Source organism: Erpetoichthys calabaricus, chromosome 4, assembly GCF_900747795.2.
Source record: "Erpetoichthys calabaricus chromosome 4, fErpCal1.3, whole genome shotgun sequence".
NCBI classification, from domain to species: Eukaryota; Metazoa; Chordata; class Cladistia; order Polypteriformes; family Polypteridae; genus Erpetoichthys; species Erpetoichthys calabaricus.
The window spans coordinates 241,933,347-241,951,331 of record NC_041397.2 but is presented as its reverse complement, the minus strand read 5'-3'; the positions used below and the strand labels follow the sequence as shown (position 1 = coordinate 241,951,331).

The 17,985-nt window shown below is 44.7% G+C and overlaps 2 protein-coding genes across 2 annotated transcripts in view; both read left to right on the top strand.

Moving 5' to 3' along the window:
* The window catches only part of arhgap31 (Rho GTPase activating protein 31), a 1,181,844-nt gene that overhangs the window by 839,457 nt on the left and 324,402 nt on the right, over positions 1 to 17,985 (top strand). The gene's annotated exons all lie outside the window — the stretch shown is intronic.
* Positions 1 to 17,985, top strand: part of gap43 (growth associated protein 43) — a 94,811-nt gene that overhangs the window by 4,192 nt on the left and 72,634 nt on the right. Inside the window, exon 2 of the mRNA XM_028800479.2 lies at positions 15,803 to 16,430. Coding sequence (XP_028656312.1) covers positions 15,803 to 16,430 — 628 coding nt within the window. The remainder of the gene's footprint in view (positions 1 to 15,802; positions 16,431 to 17,985) is intronic.

Below are 17,985 nucleotides of genomic sequence, written 5' to 3'. Positions count from 1 at the left end.
ACTTTGCTTGGCAGCTGTCATGCAGGTGAAGCATTCTACCTCCCCGCCACCGGTAAAATTCAGGGCATAGCTATCAGCAGAAAAGATTATGGACCCAATTATTTGGGACTATGAGGGTGTCATTGTGGTGATCTTTTTTCAGAAAGGGTGCACTATCAATGGTAGTGTTAGCCCAACCTAATCCTGAAGCTGAAGGATGCTGAAACGTTGTCCCTCAGAGTCCTGTTTCATCACATCAATGCTTCACCACACAGAGCACATGTGACAGTTAAAACATTGCAGGAATGCAGCTTGAACCTGTTGCCCGCCATCCTTATTCAGTAGTTATCACGACTTCTGACTTCTTTCACTTTGCTGAGATGAAGAAACACCTGTGTGGTTGCCATTTTGACACAGGTGATGCTGTCATTGATGGGGTGGTACAGTGGATTGACTCACAAAAAGTTAATTTAATTTTTTTTTCTGAGGGAATGGGGTTGTTGGAATACTGGCGGGAGAAGTGTGTGCACCTTCAGGGAGACTACATTGAAAAATCCAAAAATGGTATTATGCTGCACCACGTCCTTCCCAGGTAGACTCCATTCCCATCAGATACCCCTCGTACAAGCTTAAGATGATTACAGGATTGGCATTGCCCCTGGTGGCTCCAAGTGCATGTAATCCTGTGCCAGTCCAGAAATGGCTGGGTGACTCGACTCTTAAGGGTTGTTTTTATTTAGGTTGAGGATTCAGCCCTGCAGGGTTTTGTCTCTTTCGGCATCAGTGACAAAGATGCGTGCGTTCATTGCTTCTCTTGTGTGCGTTGTAGTGTTTTGTGTCTTTGCCTTCAGTCCCATAGAAGGTTTGTCCTTTCATAATTCTGTCACCCGAGACTTTAACCCTGCATAGGTTTTCTTTGTTTCTGTTAAGCCATCAACTTTGTAGGTTATTTTCCATTTGGGCTTTTAACTTTTTTAAGTTTTATGTGCTCTGGGGCTTTTGCTCTCTAGAATTTGACCTTTTAACTTTTAGGCTATGCACTCTTTAACATTTGTAGACATCAGGCCCACACATTTAGTTTAATTCAATGGAAGTGGAGGTCTCCATGCTTTGGGAGTATCATACTCTGGTTGGGCTTGTTTAGCCCATGCGTTGCGGCTTCAGCTTTCAGCCTGGGAGATCTGCTGATGCAGTGGTCGGCCATGCTGCCTGACAGCTCCAGGGGTACAAAGTGTATCCAAGCTGCTCTCGTTTTGGCATGTGAGTGCCATCTTAGTAGGCTGGTTTCCTCTCAAATTCTGGACACATGCACGTTAGTTTATTCTGCAGCTGTAAATGGGCCAATTATGGGTAGATAGGACTGGAGTTGGTTCAGGCATTGCATCTGTTGCTACTGTCACTGTATAGAGATTTACTGTAAGGGAAAAATAGATGAATGGATTAAGGATTTAGCCTTGCAGAGCTTTCTGGTCCTTAGGTCTAACTACCCTCTAGCACTATTGGCTCTCTGTGATTTTGGCTGTTGAGACATCTTGTCTTTAGTTTTCATTGTTGAGGGCTATTGTCCTGTCGGGTGCCATGATGTTTGGTGTCTGTCCCTTTGCTGGGCAGCCTACACTGTTGGCCTTTTATTCTCTCACTTTGTGGCTTCCATGAGTCAAGCGTTTAGTTCACTTTTAGTGTTTTAAAAGCCAGCTCTTAATGTGCTGGCCCTTGCTGTGAGACCTCTCTTGGAGCCTGTGGTTTCCCCAGACATTCCAAAGATGTGCTGATTGGTGATTGTGAAGCCCCATGGCATGATGGATGGGCGTCTCATTCAGGTTTTATTCTTGCTTTGTGCCCTGTTCCTGTTTTTAGTTAAAACTTCTGGGTGCTGAATTGCATGCATTTATGAAAACAGATGGGATATGAATTTTGTACGGCGCACTGGGTGTGTATTTTAATGTATTCTGGCACCTCACCCTGTACGGCGTGCACAAGTCTGCTTGGCTACAATCGCCACATTGATTTTACCTTAAAAGACTCGATTAATAATGGATCCCACAGTCTCAGTAAGTGGCGTCTGCTTAATTGTCTTTTTATTAAAAGTGATACAAGGCAACATGATGCAAGAAGAGCTTTACAGGTCATGGCCAAACAAATTCAGTCCCTGAAATAGAGGTGTTGGCTGTCATTGTAATAGAATTTGAGCAGACCGAATGTAACTCTGTGGCACTGAATGGCTGAGGCTTTGGACATTAAACCCCAAGGCTGATGGTTCAAATCTGTGTGTCCCTGGGCTCTAATTGTGAATGGCACATGTAAAGAATTGTTATAATACAGCTCTACAATCATAAGGCACTTTGGAATGCTGTTGAAAGGTGCTATATAAAATAGAGGTTGTTGGACAGTTCTCACCCCAAGGCTCTATGGGGAATTATAAGGATTTGATCATTTAAAAAAAATAAAAAAAGACATTGTTTTGAGGTTGAAGAAGCTGACTTAAGAGTAGTGGTGTTAAGAGAAGCAGATTCAGTTTGTGAATCATGACTTATAGCTATGTAGTATCAAAAAGCTCCATCGAATTGCACATGAGGCATATATGTCTGAGATGGGAGGTCTGGCAGTCTCAAAAACGATTTTTGATTTGGTGGTTTTATATCCAGTGTGGTTCAGTTACTGGCACTTCACCCCCCAAATGCAAGAGTCTGAGCTCAAATCCTGGCCTGGTCACTGCCCATGTCTATCTTGTTGATTTTATCCCCTCCTCACAACTTAAAGACGTACATGACTGACTCTAAACTGGCCCCTCATGACTGTGCCCCACAATGGACTGGCACCCTCTTCAAGGTCGGCTCCTGCTCTGTGCCTGTTGCTGATAGTATAAACTTCATCTTGGCATGAGCATGAATTGGGTTAAGCAACTTTATAAAGTGAGTGCATGAATGGAACAGAATCACCCGAGTCGAATGGGTGAATGGACAGCGGACCATCCATCTCTCAAACCATCCATTTTCTAAATCTTCTTTGCCCAAATTTGACATTCTTAAACATTAGTAGTCATATTGTCACATGTACAGTGAAATTCTAACCTGTATGTCCGGCTGACATGCTGTCTAATGCCACGGTTTGGTGTATTTTGGTTTTTGTTTATCATGGAGCCAAAGGGTACTGATGCAGTATAATTTTGTACTGTATGTATAGACTGTAAAAGTTTTAGATTTCTTTGCGGTTGCAATCTAGCCTGAACAAGTAGAATCCTACACTGGATGATTTTTCAGTCCAGCACAGGGCATTCTTAATTTGGACCACCTTAAAGACACCAGTTAACCCAACACTCACCTTTTTCAGAAAAGAATGGAACCCGGAGCACTCAGATAAAAACCCATGGAAATATGAAAATTACTGACAGTTGCAGGATTGCTGCCCCATTGGGCCCATCTGTATGTTTGTTTAAGGCCCTGCTTTTTAGGTGGGATTGCTACCTCATTTGCCACCTCATTTTCACCGCTTCTTCCTTTCAGGTGACGCCTTATTCCCAAGTCACCTCCTAATTTTAGATTCATTGATGGACTGGTGGGCTGAACCTCTGCCTCAGTTCAATTCCTCTTGTACATTTTCAGGACCAGTAGCTCACAGTGGGGGCTCATAATAAATGTATGGTGTCCTGACCTCTGAATTCACCTCCCCCTCTGTGCCCACCTAGCCCCAACCCACTACCATACTTCCTTTCTCTTTCTATTTTAATTTGAAGAGTTTCATTTCAACAGATGGGGCTTATGCCACCGCAGTGAGTCCCAGGCCTATCTGACATGAGTGCCCCATGATGCCCCATGTATCCCAGCATCTCTTGTTACATTCCATTAGGAAATCGGTCATGCAACCACACCAGATGGTCGTCTGTACATATTGGGAACCTTTTGATCCCTTCTGTCAATCCTCCGGGTAGTCTACATTGGGTCAGTCATCGTGTGAGCGGGGCTTACCACCCACCTGGTAACAGGTCACGCTGGCTTTGAGATGCATATTTCTAGTACTTTCTGTCTCTCTCCTTAACTCTCTGTATTTCTGACCTATGTTATGGCTCCCTAAGGGGGCTTTATAGAGCAACGTGACTCCCTCAAGGCCATACAGTGTGTTGTTAGTGGGTTTTAATTAGCAGGCTTGTGGTTGTGCAACCAGCAGGTAAGAGTCGAACCCAGAAGTGTTCATTGCTTCTTAAAGTACCTCCAGTTAGGTGGGTTCACTTGGCTTAGATACACGTCCATCACCATAATACACCTGAAAGGTGGGGTGACCTTACTAAAGTACCAGTTGTTCAGGATGGATCATTTACTTAGCACACTTATGAAATCTTACTGTTCTTGCCACCTAGTACACGGGCCAGCCCCATTTTAATTTCTGTTTTGGTACATTTTTCAAAGAGCAGTTTAAAGGTCCCCTCATGCCCATGCAGTTTTTGTCTGATCACTCTGATCTCCTCGTATAGCTCCCACATTTGATGCCATCTTGGGTCCCTAAATCATGTGTACATGGCCATGTTGATGTAATAGACTGGAGGGCCTGCAGGACAAGTCCTACCTTGTGCCCATTCCTTCCGGGATGTTCTGTGGCACCTTCCCCCAGCATAAGTTTTGAATTATGGGTGGAACATGCTTAGACTGCTGAGGAGGAGTCCATCATGCTAGATGGATCTCTGGGATCTGCCTTGTTGGTCAATTGGCCCATGTCCAGGATCCATTAACCTAGTAGACATTTGAGAATTATGGTGTGAATGTGAACACAGAAATAAATAATACCCACCTGGTGTACCCCATGATCATTCTTTTAGCCATGTAACTCCGACTCACTCAATTTAAATATCTGCCAGAGTTTTTTTTTTTTTTTTTTTTTTTTTAGACTTTGTTAGATCCTCCATGACCAGTCACCTCTGGTTGGTTTAAATAGGGTCACTTCACGCTGCCAAGTTCCCTTGAATCATCTGGCCTGTAGCCTGGTTTCGCCTCAATGACTGGCAGGACTGAAGCCAGTTTAGGGCTTAAAATGTGTCAGTCCATAAAGAAAGTGCAAGAAAGACTAACAATTGGACGGTCAATCAGTGCCAGGGGTTATTCAAGTTTGAGAGCAGGAAGAAAGCTGATCTCATGTCTTATTTCTTAGTAGCTTTAATTCTACTCATTTCATAAATCTCTGCTAAATCCCAACATCTAACTGTGATAAACAATATTGGAGACAGCAAAGGTGTCCAAGCATTCAGATGGCATGTAGTCTGGTAGAGCCCAGGGCTGCAGTTTGACTCATATGACAAATGCTGCCAACCTTTGTTGCTTTTATAAATTGGCATGACTTATTTAATATGTTTGTTTAAATTGCCTTTGTGTATGGGAGTGCCTTGTGATGAACTACAACTCCATACTGGGTTAGTTCCTGACTTGTATCAGTGCTACCTTGACCTTGAGCTGGATGGTCAGGTTAGTAAGTGCATGGATAGATCATTGGTCAACATGCAAGAGTGAAAACAGACTTCTGCAAAGAATTTAGTCTATGTTTAGATTACCCTGAATTGGACAAAGCAATTACAGAAAAAGGATTCATGGATGGATGGATGGATGGATGGATAGCTCTTCAGATGCACAAGCAGTTGTCATTCTAACCAGCTGTGCTATCATTGCTACCTGTCTACCTCATCTTTGCCCTTGCATATACAGTAGCTGTAATGGTGAGCGGGCTATCCTGAGCTGTGGCCAATGCATGACTACCTCAGGTCAAATCCATAAACAGAAATAATGCTGACACATCTACTCCACAGCAGAAATGCTAGTTTGAAATTAACACTTTCAGTATACTTTTGAATCTACTCATTAATTTTAACACTGCTGATTTTGATGTGTATGAGCAATGGCCACAGCATGGTGGCCTTGGGCCATCTCCGTAAAGAGCCAAAATGCGGATCAGGAAATCGTAAGCTGTGTCCACTACATGGGTAACTTGCTATATCAGATCACCTCAGCAGACAGCAGTGATGATGACTTGGCTGCCATGGGTTGTACCCACTGCATGTTTAATGCAGTTAACCTTTACAGACAGGCATAAAAGTAACCTGTCTACCATGAATTGTGTCTACTCTATGACTACCTTGGGTCTACATGTGCAGCAGGCAACTGTACTGTGGACCTATGGCCGCTGCTCAGCTACCAAGCTACCTCACATTTCTTCAGCATACAGCCATAATGATCACCAGGCTACAGTAAGCTGTGGCTACAGCGTAAGTACCTCAGATTAGCTCTATACACGGCCATAATGCTGACTGAGGCTGCCATGGCTGTTGCCCCACCTAACTACTCCTAAGCTCTACATGTGTGGCCTACTGGACTGAGAGTGCAGCACCGTCATGGCCATTCCAGAATGACATTTTCTTCCCTCTGTTTTTTTTTTTAAGTGGTCTCTTATTGGCTTGATGCTCAACATCCCAGGCAGCAGGCCAAATGCAAAACACTCATTGATAACAAATTAGTGGCACATTGGCATTAGATTATCAATGGGGAATGCTGTGGTATCACACCATGCCACTGTAATCCATTCCGTACCATTCCGAACCTACTTAATCCATTCTGGGGTTTCAGGATTCTGAAGCCAATCCTTGCAGTACTGAGCACAAGGCAGGAAACACCCCTGGACATTGTGTGGCATTGTAGTTTATTACAATTTTAATCTGTAGGCTCCATGTCCACACATGACTTTTTTGGGTACTGCAGACGTTACATGGCGACTGTAAATTGGTCCTGTGTGAACGTGGTTTGAGATGTCCTGTTTTGGCTCCCACCTTGAACCAGTGCTGCCAGGGTAGGCTTCAAAGCCCCACAGGTCTATACTGGAAAGAAGGACCTCAGAAAATGGGTGGTTGGACTGTTCTCCTGCAGGAAGCAGTCCAATGGCAGCTGCATCTTTCTAGCTGTTTAAGAAATAACGAGAGTGTTGTTTAGTTATGTGCATTCGTGCTGCATGTTTTATGTGTCATGCTCAGTGATTTTAGAGGCTTGTAACAATCATGGTAACATTTGTTAAGTATATTTCAGGGGCATTCCCAGTGGTTTAATAGTCTCATGAACCAATTCATTGGAAAGTGTAAGGCGGTTCAGCCGCCACAGTGAGAATGGATGATGAACCAAAGAGTATCCCCATGAGCTTTGAGATGGTCAGTTAAACCACCCATGCAGATATCCATCCTTTTTCTGAACCCGCTTACTTTATTTGAGAGTCACTCAAAGTCAAAGTCTAACTTGGCAGTGTTAGCCACAGGGCAGGAGCCAAGCCTGAATGGGGTGCCAGTCTGTCACAGGATGCTCACAGAAAGCAGTTCATTGTAACTGCAGCTGGGACTGGGGGATAGATCCTTAATGCAGCCGGAGCCATAAAATCTGTGCCATAGGAAAGATTTCCAAGATGTCTTTTGTGCTCAATTATGGGCCACGGCGACTACTGTAGTTTAAGTGGTATTGGAGGTGCAGTTTATTATGGCTTTGATGAAGCCTCACTAAGAGCTAGCAGGCGTTGAGCCAAATAGTGTCTAATGTTTTGGATGCCATTTGCCAGAGGTGAGGTGAAACGTGGAAGAAATCCTAGAGAGATGGATGGGTGTGGGTATAAAAAGCTCTTGAAAGTGTAACCACTGGCGACTCACCATGTCACTTCCTCATTGGATCCTTTCTGGGGTTACAAGTCAGAGGGCTGGGAGTTTGGGCTGCCTCAATAAACTCTGTGTTGGGAGGGCCAGGGGATTCCTTATATTCATTTTATTTATTCCCAGCCGTCTGCCAGCCTGTCGTGTTTGCTCATCTGCAAATGCCTTTCCTTTGTAACATCAAAATGTGGAATATAAGGAACACTCGTCTGTCTTGTGATTTAATTTTTTATTGCTTACCTTGCTCCCTGCAGACTGACTGTATTGCAGCAATTTTCTCTGCATCAGCCTGTCACAGTGCAATAAAGTGGCCCACGTTGTCATTTTGGGCTTGAAAATGCAACCGCTTAGGGGTTTGTGGGAATTATAGCTAGTGTGTGTAGGGGAATAGGAGCTTGCAATAAGCTGAAGAATTGCACTTGATGTCAGCTAGGCATAGTAAGGGGTCTCATGATGCTTTGTGAAAGGCAGTACTAGTGTGGAGAAGGCAACTAGCAGATCCAAACTGTTGGGCATGACGGGTCAGGACTCATTTGCCATTATTCCCTACTGTACATTTGTTCATTCATTTTCTAAATCTGTTTGATCCAATCTATGGTCACTATGCAGTAATGGACTTGAGGCAGAAGCCAGGCCCCTGTAAGGCACACACATGCACACACCTACATTCAGTTACATTAGGTTAACCTCACATGCACATTGGTCGGATATGAGAGGAAATTGGAGTATCCAGGGAAAAAAAAAGTATATAGACACAAGGAGGGCTTGCAGACTCCATGCAGCTAAAAACAGGATGGATTTTAAATCCAGGACTCTGGAGCTATAGAAATGGCGTGCCGCCATGCTGCCCCATACTGCTTACACAAGAAAAATATGCAGCTTTCTACAAAGAATAATGAAAATTCAAAGTAATTTGTGGATGGCATATAGGAGTGTGCACAGCAGAGAGAACTACTATTGTGCACTTATCAGCTTGGTGCAGTACAGCTACAGCAGTGCTGTGGTGGCAAAAGCAGTAGGCAATTACTCATCTTGTTGGAGTTCCTTTATACTGCTTTGTAGGTAATTTATGTGTCATAACCTACCTTTACACTGTAATGCTACATATAGTAGTCAGTATTCAAACACCTTTGATAGCCAATTTCCAGTCTTGTTTATCAAGGATGACTTTACTTCTTACTTCACAAACTAAAGATCTTGAACTGCTCTGTGAAGACTTCAGATGTCTTATGCCATCCCAATATAGTCTCTCTTGGCCTCAAGTCCATGCCATTCTTAGAGACTTAATCTTGAGTGTTTCATAATCTGGGTCCTGGGCTGCAATCCTTTCTAACCTCAGAGTCTATGCCTGCACTCTCTCAGCACCACTGACTCTAGAGCTCCAGTCCTAACAGCCTGTCATTCAACCACAGTCTGTCAGAATCTCTGAGTCTTGGACTCCAATCCATGACAGCCTCTGGGTCTCAGACCACGGTGCCATTCTCTCTATTTTGTTTTGGATTGCAGTCAATGCAGGCCATATTTTTTTTTTTTTGTTCTTTATTTTGCCTTATACAATTTCTTGTATTAGGATTTTGTTAGTTTTCGCATACCCCTTGGGGTCATAGCACAGGGTCAGCCATTGTATAGCGCCCCTGGAGCAATTGAAGGTTAAGGGCCTTGCTCAGGAGCCCAGCAGAGTAGGATCTCTTTTGGCAGTGACAGGGATTCGAACCGGCAACCTTTGGGATACCAGCGCAGATCCTTAGCCTCAGAGCTACAGATTTTACTTTTAGGATTAGGGACAAGTACATTAGAGAGTCAGCTCAGGTTGGACGGTTTGGAGACAAAGTCAGAGAGGCAAGATTGCATTGGTTTGGACATGTGCTGAGGAGAGATGATGGGTATATTGGGAAAAGGATGTTAAGGATAGAGCTGCCAGGCAAGAGGAAAAGGGGAAGGCCTAAGAGAAGGTTTATGGATGCGATAAGAGAGGACATGCAGGTGATGGGTGTAACAGCAGCAAGATGCAGAGGACAGGAAGATATGGAAAAAGATGGTCTGCTGTGGCAACCCCTAACAGGAGCAGCCAAAAGAAGAAGAAGAATGGCTTCTGGTTCTTGTGCTTTGGTCATGCTGTACAGTGTCAGACATCAGATTCTTAGATCATCAGGGGTTATTCAAGGCCTTGGCATCTCAAAAGCCACTATTTCTAGGCCTTGGGCTTTTGTACTCTACTACATGAAATGTTCAGAGTGCGAGATTCCAAACTCGCAGTCTCAGTCCGCAGTTTTTCTAGGCCTCTGGTTCTTTGATTAGAAGTCTAAGGTTTCACTTCTCCAATTTACAAGGAGTTAATTTTTGAGATTCTTGTTCATGAAGGCTAGTGTAACTCGGCCTTCAGCTTTCTTGGTTCTCAAAATAAAGTTCATAAACATTTCTGGGGCTTAGTGTCACATCTTCCAAGACCTTTGGTTCAAGGCACCGGTCTTTAAAGATCTCCAAGTTACACACTTCAATCGGTGATTGTCCCATGGTCTCAGTCTCTAGATTCCTAGGGCCTCAGTTTTAAGAACCACAATCCCTGAAAGTCATAGAATCCACTCTTTCATAACCCGGTTCCAGGTTTCCAGTTCATGAAGACTTCTGAGTCTTAGTGCACAGTCTTCTGGAGCCCTGGGTTCCTGAGCTCTCAGTATTACAGGATCTAACCTTTAAGGTCATCTGGCATTTGGACTTTAGTCTGTATCTGCCTTAGGGTCTTAGCCTTCAAATGGCCAGTGCTCTGTTTTTTGGATTTATCAACTTCTTAGATTCCATTTGTTGTGATTATCAGCTGCATAAACTACAAGAACGATGCCTAGTCTCCCAAAATCTAGACCCAGGCTTGTCGAGGCCTAATGTTCAAAATGGGTTTTTCCTAGACTTAGGGTAGGGAGCAGCCAATCATTATAATCAGAACCAAAAATTAATAAAGGGGACATATGCTATGAATAACTCTGGGTCTTTAAAGATAGTGAAGATTTTCTACAAAAGAAATAGAAATGTGCAAAAATATAAAAAAGAACAAAAGACATGTGCCTAACAGTGAAACCAACAAAACAAAGCCAATCCAAAATCCAAAAATTAGAATACACAAGACAGAGCAAGAAAAGGTCTGAAAAAAAAGAAAAACCAAAAGGTACTCACAAATAACAAAGCCTTGCAAACAACTCTTAATGACCTGTCCCTCTGTATGTCATGGTGGCCCTCCCCCCGAAACTCTAGCTTAAGGGGGTACGGCACATAACTAAACACAGAAACACAGATTTTAGAATACATACGCGATAACTAATTAATTATTTAAACTGTACTTTGATAAATACAATAGCAAAAAGAACAAAATAAATGAAACTACTTTAGAGCCAATGTTGAGACCCTGGCTAAAACGAGACACCGCTCCATGAAGACCTTGCCAGCTTTGTATGTCTCCCGTCGCCTGTGAGTTACCATTTCTAGTTCATCTGTAAATGCAAGACAACGATGCATGTCTTGCGCCATCTGTCTTCAATCACTGCTGAGCAGCATGCCAATGGCAGCTGAAGCAGTGTGCCCCCCCATGAGGCAGCACAAAGCTTCCCTCAATGTGCCTGTGTAAAAGCAAAGCTGAAAATGCCTACCACTGGAAGTCCCTGCCCTGAAAGGGCAAACCTATGAGTGATATAAGGGAAGGAAATGTTCTAAGGCTACCCGTCTATTTATTCTTTATTAAGCCAAAGTTTGTATTTGGTTCTCCGACTGCTTAAGGTGGAGCCCAGATTTCTGGTATCAAACTGAATTGCACAGTTTTAGCACCGCCTATATAGCTGAGATGATACGTCTTAAGGACCTACAAAGAATGGAATGTTAAACCATGAACACTGGCTACCTTCACCTTTCAAAAACAGAAGAAGATGGTCAGAAAGTACGGCTTGTGGAGACACTGAGTTGGGAGCCTTCTGGTCATATGCTGCTGTTTGGTTTGAGCCCACATTGGCAGTTACCAACTGAACAAGGAGCATAGGTGACATGGCTTAAATATCCATATACTACACTTGGATTTAGATTGGGAGACCCTTTATTGCCCTCAAACAGGAAAGCCATCATATTCATTTTCTATGATTTTTTCATTTGTATAGATAATAAAGTATTTTGTGTCCGATATTTTGGTGCCGTGGAAATTTGAGCCATGTCCCAGCTGCTCTTCTGGTGCAATTCCATAATCTGCGAAGTGTAAAAATCACATTACAGAATTCTGTAGTGATATTAAATTTCCCAATTAGCATATTACAGTAATTAAGGCGATTAAATACTGCGATGAATATGAATGGACCGCCTACTATAACACTCGTTCATTAAGGGGATTCTATTAAACCGCTAATTCCAGTAAGACCTCAGAGAATTTTCTTTCTTTCTCTGTTCCTAAGGACTGCTGCTTTGATTCTAACGCGGAACACACAAATATAAATGAACCCTGTGCATCACTTAGGCTCATCCCCTCATGCCTGTGCTCATGCTGGCCAGTCATTTACTGGTGATTCTGTAACACAATGCGGCTCTACAAACCTCTTGTGAACCCCTTGATGGCAGCATGGCTGCTAACCCTGTCAGTTCAGAGTATCTAGTCTCCTAATTAAAGTGGTCATTGTAGACTTTGGCCCACTGAACCGGACACCTGAATTTCAAAGCATAATGTCGTATTTTACAGGAGTAGCTCTAAAATTTCATCAACCTGAGCACCATAAGAAGATGATGATCATCTTACTCTGTGGCTCACAGCCTTTATCCTGGTATATACAAACTGAGCTTTTATCCCATGAAGCTCGGAAATAAACGCATAATTAGTGTAAATATAATCTTAGCCCTGAGATGGACTGATGTTACATATGGAGGTGGGCTCTGTCTTGTGTTTGATCATCAGGGTGTGCTGCTTTGAATGGGGTTAAGTAAAAGATAATGGATGGATAGTGTGAAATAGGCGACCAGGACACAGACAGGCAGACACATTTTCAGCCATCACCAAACGTTTATTTACACTACTATAATACAGTTCCTAAGTGCACCGCCACAAACCCCCAACAGTCACCCAAAGTCCTGGCTTCTCCAACAGCCGTCTCTCTCTCTCTCTCTCTTTCTCTTTCTCTTCTCAGGCCTCTCCTTGCCACCTCCTCTCCGACCTCGTCCAACTCCTCACCCGACTCCAGCCTTGATTGAAGGGAGGCGGCCCCTTAAATAGGCAGGCGGCTGATGACCACACCCGGCCACCTGCCACAATACTCCCCCGCAAGCTGAGACCCCACGGGGCCAGCGGCCTGTCCCGCGAGGGCAGGTTTTCCTCGGCGGCAAGCCGACACATCCCAGCCTAGGGCCCGGTCCTATAAAAAAAGAAAAACAGGGGGCGGAGACGTTGCCCTGACGTGGCCACTCAGCGCCCGTCCTCTGTCTGTGGGCCAACACTCTCCGCTCCGACCGGCACCCCGATACTCTTTTACTCGGCCTCACCATCCAAGTCCTCTGTGATCCCCGCCACGGAACCGCCAACGGGAGCACACTCGCTCTTCTCCTCCCAAGCTGCGGGTTTTCCCTCTGCCTCGGCAGAGGGCAGCCTTTTGTGGGACGTGTGCACCCAGCAACACATCCTCCCATGTTGGAGGAGTCAGCTTTCTTCCTCCGACTCCTCCTCTTACTTTGGGATGCCGCGACGGTTCGGGTCTGCCTATAGGAAAAGGACAGACCCTGCCCCGCCGGCATCCGTAGCTTTACGGGGGTGGTCCTACTCACCGTCCCCGCTGTACTCCTCCGGTCAGAAGTTCCAGCGCCGCGCCGTTTCTCTCTCGCCAGCGCCGCTTGTTCTGGCGTGGCGGCCTTCCCCTCTGATCCCTGCATCTCCGCCCGGAGGGCACATCGCTCAGGTGGCGGCAATCCGACAAGCACAAGGCATCTCTCCAACTGCTGCAGAATCGCTGCCAGGGAGAGAAAGTCAGTCAACGGTGTGCTTACCTGATCAGCAGCGCCACTCGCCAATTGCTTTCTATGGGCCCTTTCCTTAGGCCCATTCGGGTTTCTGGCTGGCACGGGATGGACATTCCCTGGTCCCGCCTCCATTCAATCGTTGGCGGGCACACAGGACACGCTATCCAACCCCGTGCCTGTCGCAAGGAGGGACTTCCGGTCGGCGGACATCTTGTCCTCCTTCCTCACATGGAGACAAGACTCCGGGCAGCTCCGCAGCTGCTGCGACTGTCGTAGCTGCAGCCCTTCCTTCTCGGCAGCTCCTCTTGCTGCCGCCGCGTCCTTGAGCCGCCCCTGAAACATATAGTTCAACGACGGACCACTAATGGTCCGCGACACACTCTGTACCTATGGGGTTAGGTGCACGCCGCCCCTGCGACACGTGGGTGAGCTCCCCTGTTGTGCCGGGCCTTTCACAGACATTTCTTTAAATGCAGGTCCCCACCTTGACCCAGGTGGAGCATCCTGCCGACTATGCCACTGTGAAATAGGAAACCCGGACACAGACAGACAGACACATTTTCAGCCATCACCACACGTTTATTTACACTACTATAATACAATTCCTAAGTGCACCGCCACAAACCCCCAACAGTCACCCAAAGTCCCGGCTTCTCCAACAGCCGTCTCTCTCTCTCTCTTTCTCTTTCTCTTCTCAGGCCTCTCCTTGCCGCCTCCTCTCCGACCTCGTCTGGCTCCTCACCCGACTCCAGCCTTGATTGAAGGGAGGCGGCCCCTTAAATAGGCAGGCGGCTGATGACCACACCCGACCACCTGCCACAATAGATGAATGAATACGGTCTTAGCCTGGTACATTATCTAGCATGTCGAAGAAATGAATGCTGTAAGGAGGGGATGGTTCCTGAAAGTATAAATTCATACAGTACAGTAAAGTTTCATAAAGGAGGTCACATGGAGGTGCAGTCTTTAGCCCCCAACTTCAGATATCTGAGTCTGATTCCTTAACTGCACACTCAGCTCATTTTTGTAGATCTGATTTGTCGTTGTTTCCATCTCAGAGACAAAGTATTTAAATTAATGTGTGCCTCCATGTTGACCTGGTACGACTGAGTAAGCTTCTTAATGGATTGATGCCCCTTAATGCCTGATGATGCTGATATGTCCCAAGCTTCTTTTTGGTGTGATTTATGAATGCACTCCAAAATCAGGTAAAGTGGAGGACACACTAATTTGCAAAATGAAGTCATTCCATTCAGGTTGTGCTGGCCTAATGTTTGCCATGAGGTCAGGTCAAGATGGGTAGTCTTGGATGAAGTGTCAAGCCATGGAGGTGTGTTCACCTTCAAGGTGATATTCACTCAATTTGATGAGCTGGCTCGAAACTGTGAGGCATAGTGCAGCAATGTTGGAGACAATGGTCTACAGTTATAACAAGGTGCGCTAGGATGATGAGACAGGACTAGAGGTTTCTTTGTATAAAAATGTCAATTGGGCTGACTCTGCTACTTACAGGCTGGTTATGCTCATTTTTATAACAAAGGGCCAGATAACAATGCATCTCACACTGAGCATCTTGCAGAGCTGAATGAAGAGGTATGCCAGGAACTTTGTAGAAAATCAATGGTCAGGGGAACCCTCCTAGCAAGTGATATCTCACAAAACATCACCATTCTTTTGGCAGAAGCTCGAGAGGAAAATATACTATGATGTTTTTTTTTGTAAAAAGTATTGGGATAAGGTACCCAAAATACAGAAGGCCATGACAGGCTTGGTTGAGTGTGCTGGCTTATTTGTTTTAAAATGGAGACCAAGAATTGATTTTGAGTTCACCACTTCTGCTGTGGATTCTGGAGAGTATAAACCTTTTGCCAGGAGACACACTTAAACAAACTTGTTTAAAAGTAGACACATGTCTGCATGGGCTTGCACCTCATGGGGTCTAGTGTCATAGTAATGACTTTATGTTGCTGGAATTCTTTTGCACTTCATTTTGTTTGTCCCCTAATGGAAGGGAACAAGTGGTCAATGCTTGAGTTTATTGAATTTTCTTGGGCCCCATAGCTCACCCATTTTATCTTGCTTTTCTTTCTTCATTACATTAAAAGGAATTCATTTTTAAGGCAATACTTGCCATGTTTATGTTTTTCAATATTTTTAAGTTGTTAATTTTTTTGTAAATTTCTTTAACCATAGGTTGAGAAGAATGACGAGGCTGACCAGAAAATTGAGCAAGACGGCAACAAACCTGAGGATAAAGCCCATAAGGCTGCCACCAAAATCCAGGCTAGCTTCCGTGGACACATAATCCGGAAAAAACTCAAGGACGGGAAGAAGGAGGATGGTCCAGCGGCCAAGGGGGAAGCAAAGGCAGCGAGTGAGGATAAGAAAGAAGCCTCCTCTCCAGCGGTGGAGAACAAAGATGGCCCGTTGGATGCTGCACCACAGCAGAATGCAGCCAATGCTGACACCAAAACCGAGGATGGAGAGAAAGCCACCAGCACTGATGCTGCACCTGCCACAGCCAGTAAGGATGATGGGGGGCCTGCTGCCGGGACTGACTCTTCAGGAAAGGCCAAGGATAGTTCTGCCACCTCGGAGGAAAAGCAGGTAGCGGAGAGTGAAAACAAAGAGGCCCCTCCTGCCGAGGAGGGTACTGCCACCCCCAATGCTTCCACTGAAAGTGCCCCATTGCCGAATGCTGTCGAAACTACGGAGAAAGAAGAGCCCAAACAAGCCGACGTGCCTGCCGTTGAAGCCAAGGAAACAACACCCAAGGCCCAAAGTGAAGGGACTGACACCAGCCAACAGCAAGACAAAAAAGGTGAGGAGCAGAGTAGACGGCATTGAGTCAAGAGGGTTTCTTGCATGCATACTCATTTTCTCCTGGGTCCTCTAGTTAGCTTTAGGACTGTTTGTCCAGTGACATTGCATGTGATGTGCCCAGACCATCTCCTGTGACATAAGTACCCCTTTTTGTGAGTCACATCATGATGATTTGTGTTTAGGAGCTTGTAACACCTTGGCCCTCATTTAGGAAGCTACACAGATGGGTCCTTAAATCTGACGTCAGTAGCAGTGAAGGCAGTGTGGTATGGTGGCTAAGGCTTTGGACTTCAGACCCTGAGGTTGTGGGTTCAAATCCCGCTACTGACACTGTGTGACCATGAGTAAGTCACTTGACCTGCCTGGGCTCCATTTGAAAAAAATGAGAGAAATGGAAGCAGTTGTATCATAAATGTTGTAAGTTACCCTGGATAAAGGCATCAGCCAAATAAGTAAATATCTGAATAATAACATCTCAATTAATAAATAAAGCCATCATCTACTACCTTAAATTCTTTAAAATTCAGGTAATAAATCTGGACGTACTAAACCACTGCCAGATTCTATTTACATAAAGTCACGTGCATGTACAGCAGGAGTACACGTATAAGTTGTTACAATGAAAACGCAGACTTCCCCAAGAAAGATGTTTGAGCACTAACAGGTCTCAGTGAGACTGAAGCTGGAGTCTGCGTTAATGAGGTGCAGGCTAGACAGCATGTTAGAGAACTAAACGGCGCCTTGGCATCAAATCGCCGCTTCACTCACTTGACGATGGCTCATGCTGCTTTCTGAGGCTGAGTCATTTTTTGCCTCACACTTGCTCAGAACCACTAATTAGAATCCAGAATGCACAACTACAACAATTTCTCCAGAATACCATACTTGGATATATCTTTTCAAAAAGAATATGCACATTTTAACTGCAGAAAGGGAACTTTTCTAAATGAACAGAAATATGACAGTTGTGTTTGTTAAGAGATTTGCGCCATCAGCTTTTCATAATGTACAAAGGTTGGTATTTTCCCAAATGAGGGCCTTAGTAAATAACTTGTCTTGAATGACTGCGTAACAACTTGGCTTTAGCCGCTCTTGAGTGACCTCACAACTTGTGTTTGCTGCTCTCAAATCACATTGTGACAACTTATGCTTAGCTTCCCTGGTGTGAAATCATGACAATTAGTGCCTTTGTTGTTTAGAGTGACTTCATTGTGACTGATGCTAAGCTTTCCACCATGTTCTGACCATGACAGCCTGTTTCTTTTGCTTCTCTTATGTGACATCATAACACCTCTCTCTCTAACTGCATAAGGATAACTCATATTGAATACAAAATCCTAACAGTTTGTGTTCATCCTTTCTGGTGTGAGAGCATGATGACTTTTATTTATTTATTTTTTATCTTTTCTTGCGTGATATCACAAAGGCTATGCTTGGCATGCCTCTCATAACAGTTGGTGCTCCTCCCGACTCTCCTTTTAGTGGGACGTGATGACGGTTTATCATGTGCGTCACATAATCACAAGCAGTTGCTTTAGACGGTTGCTTATGTT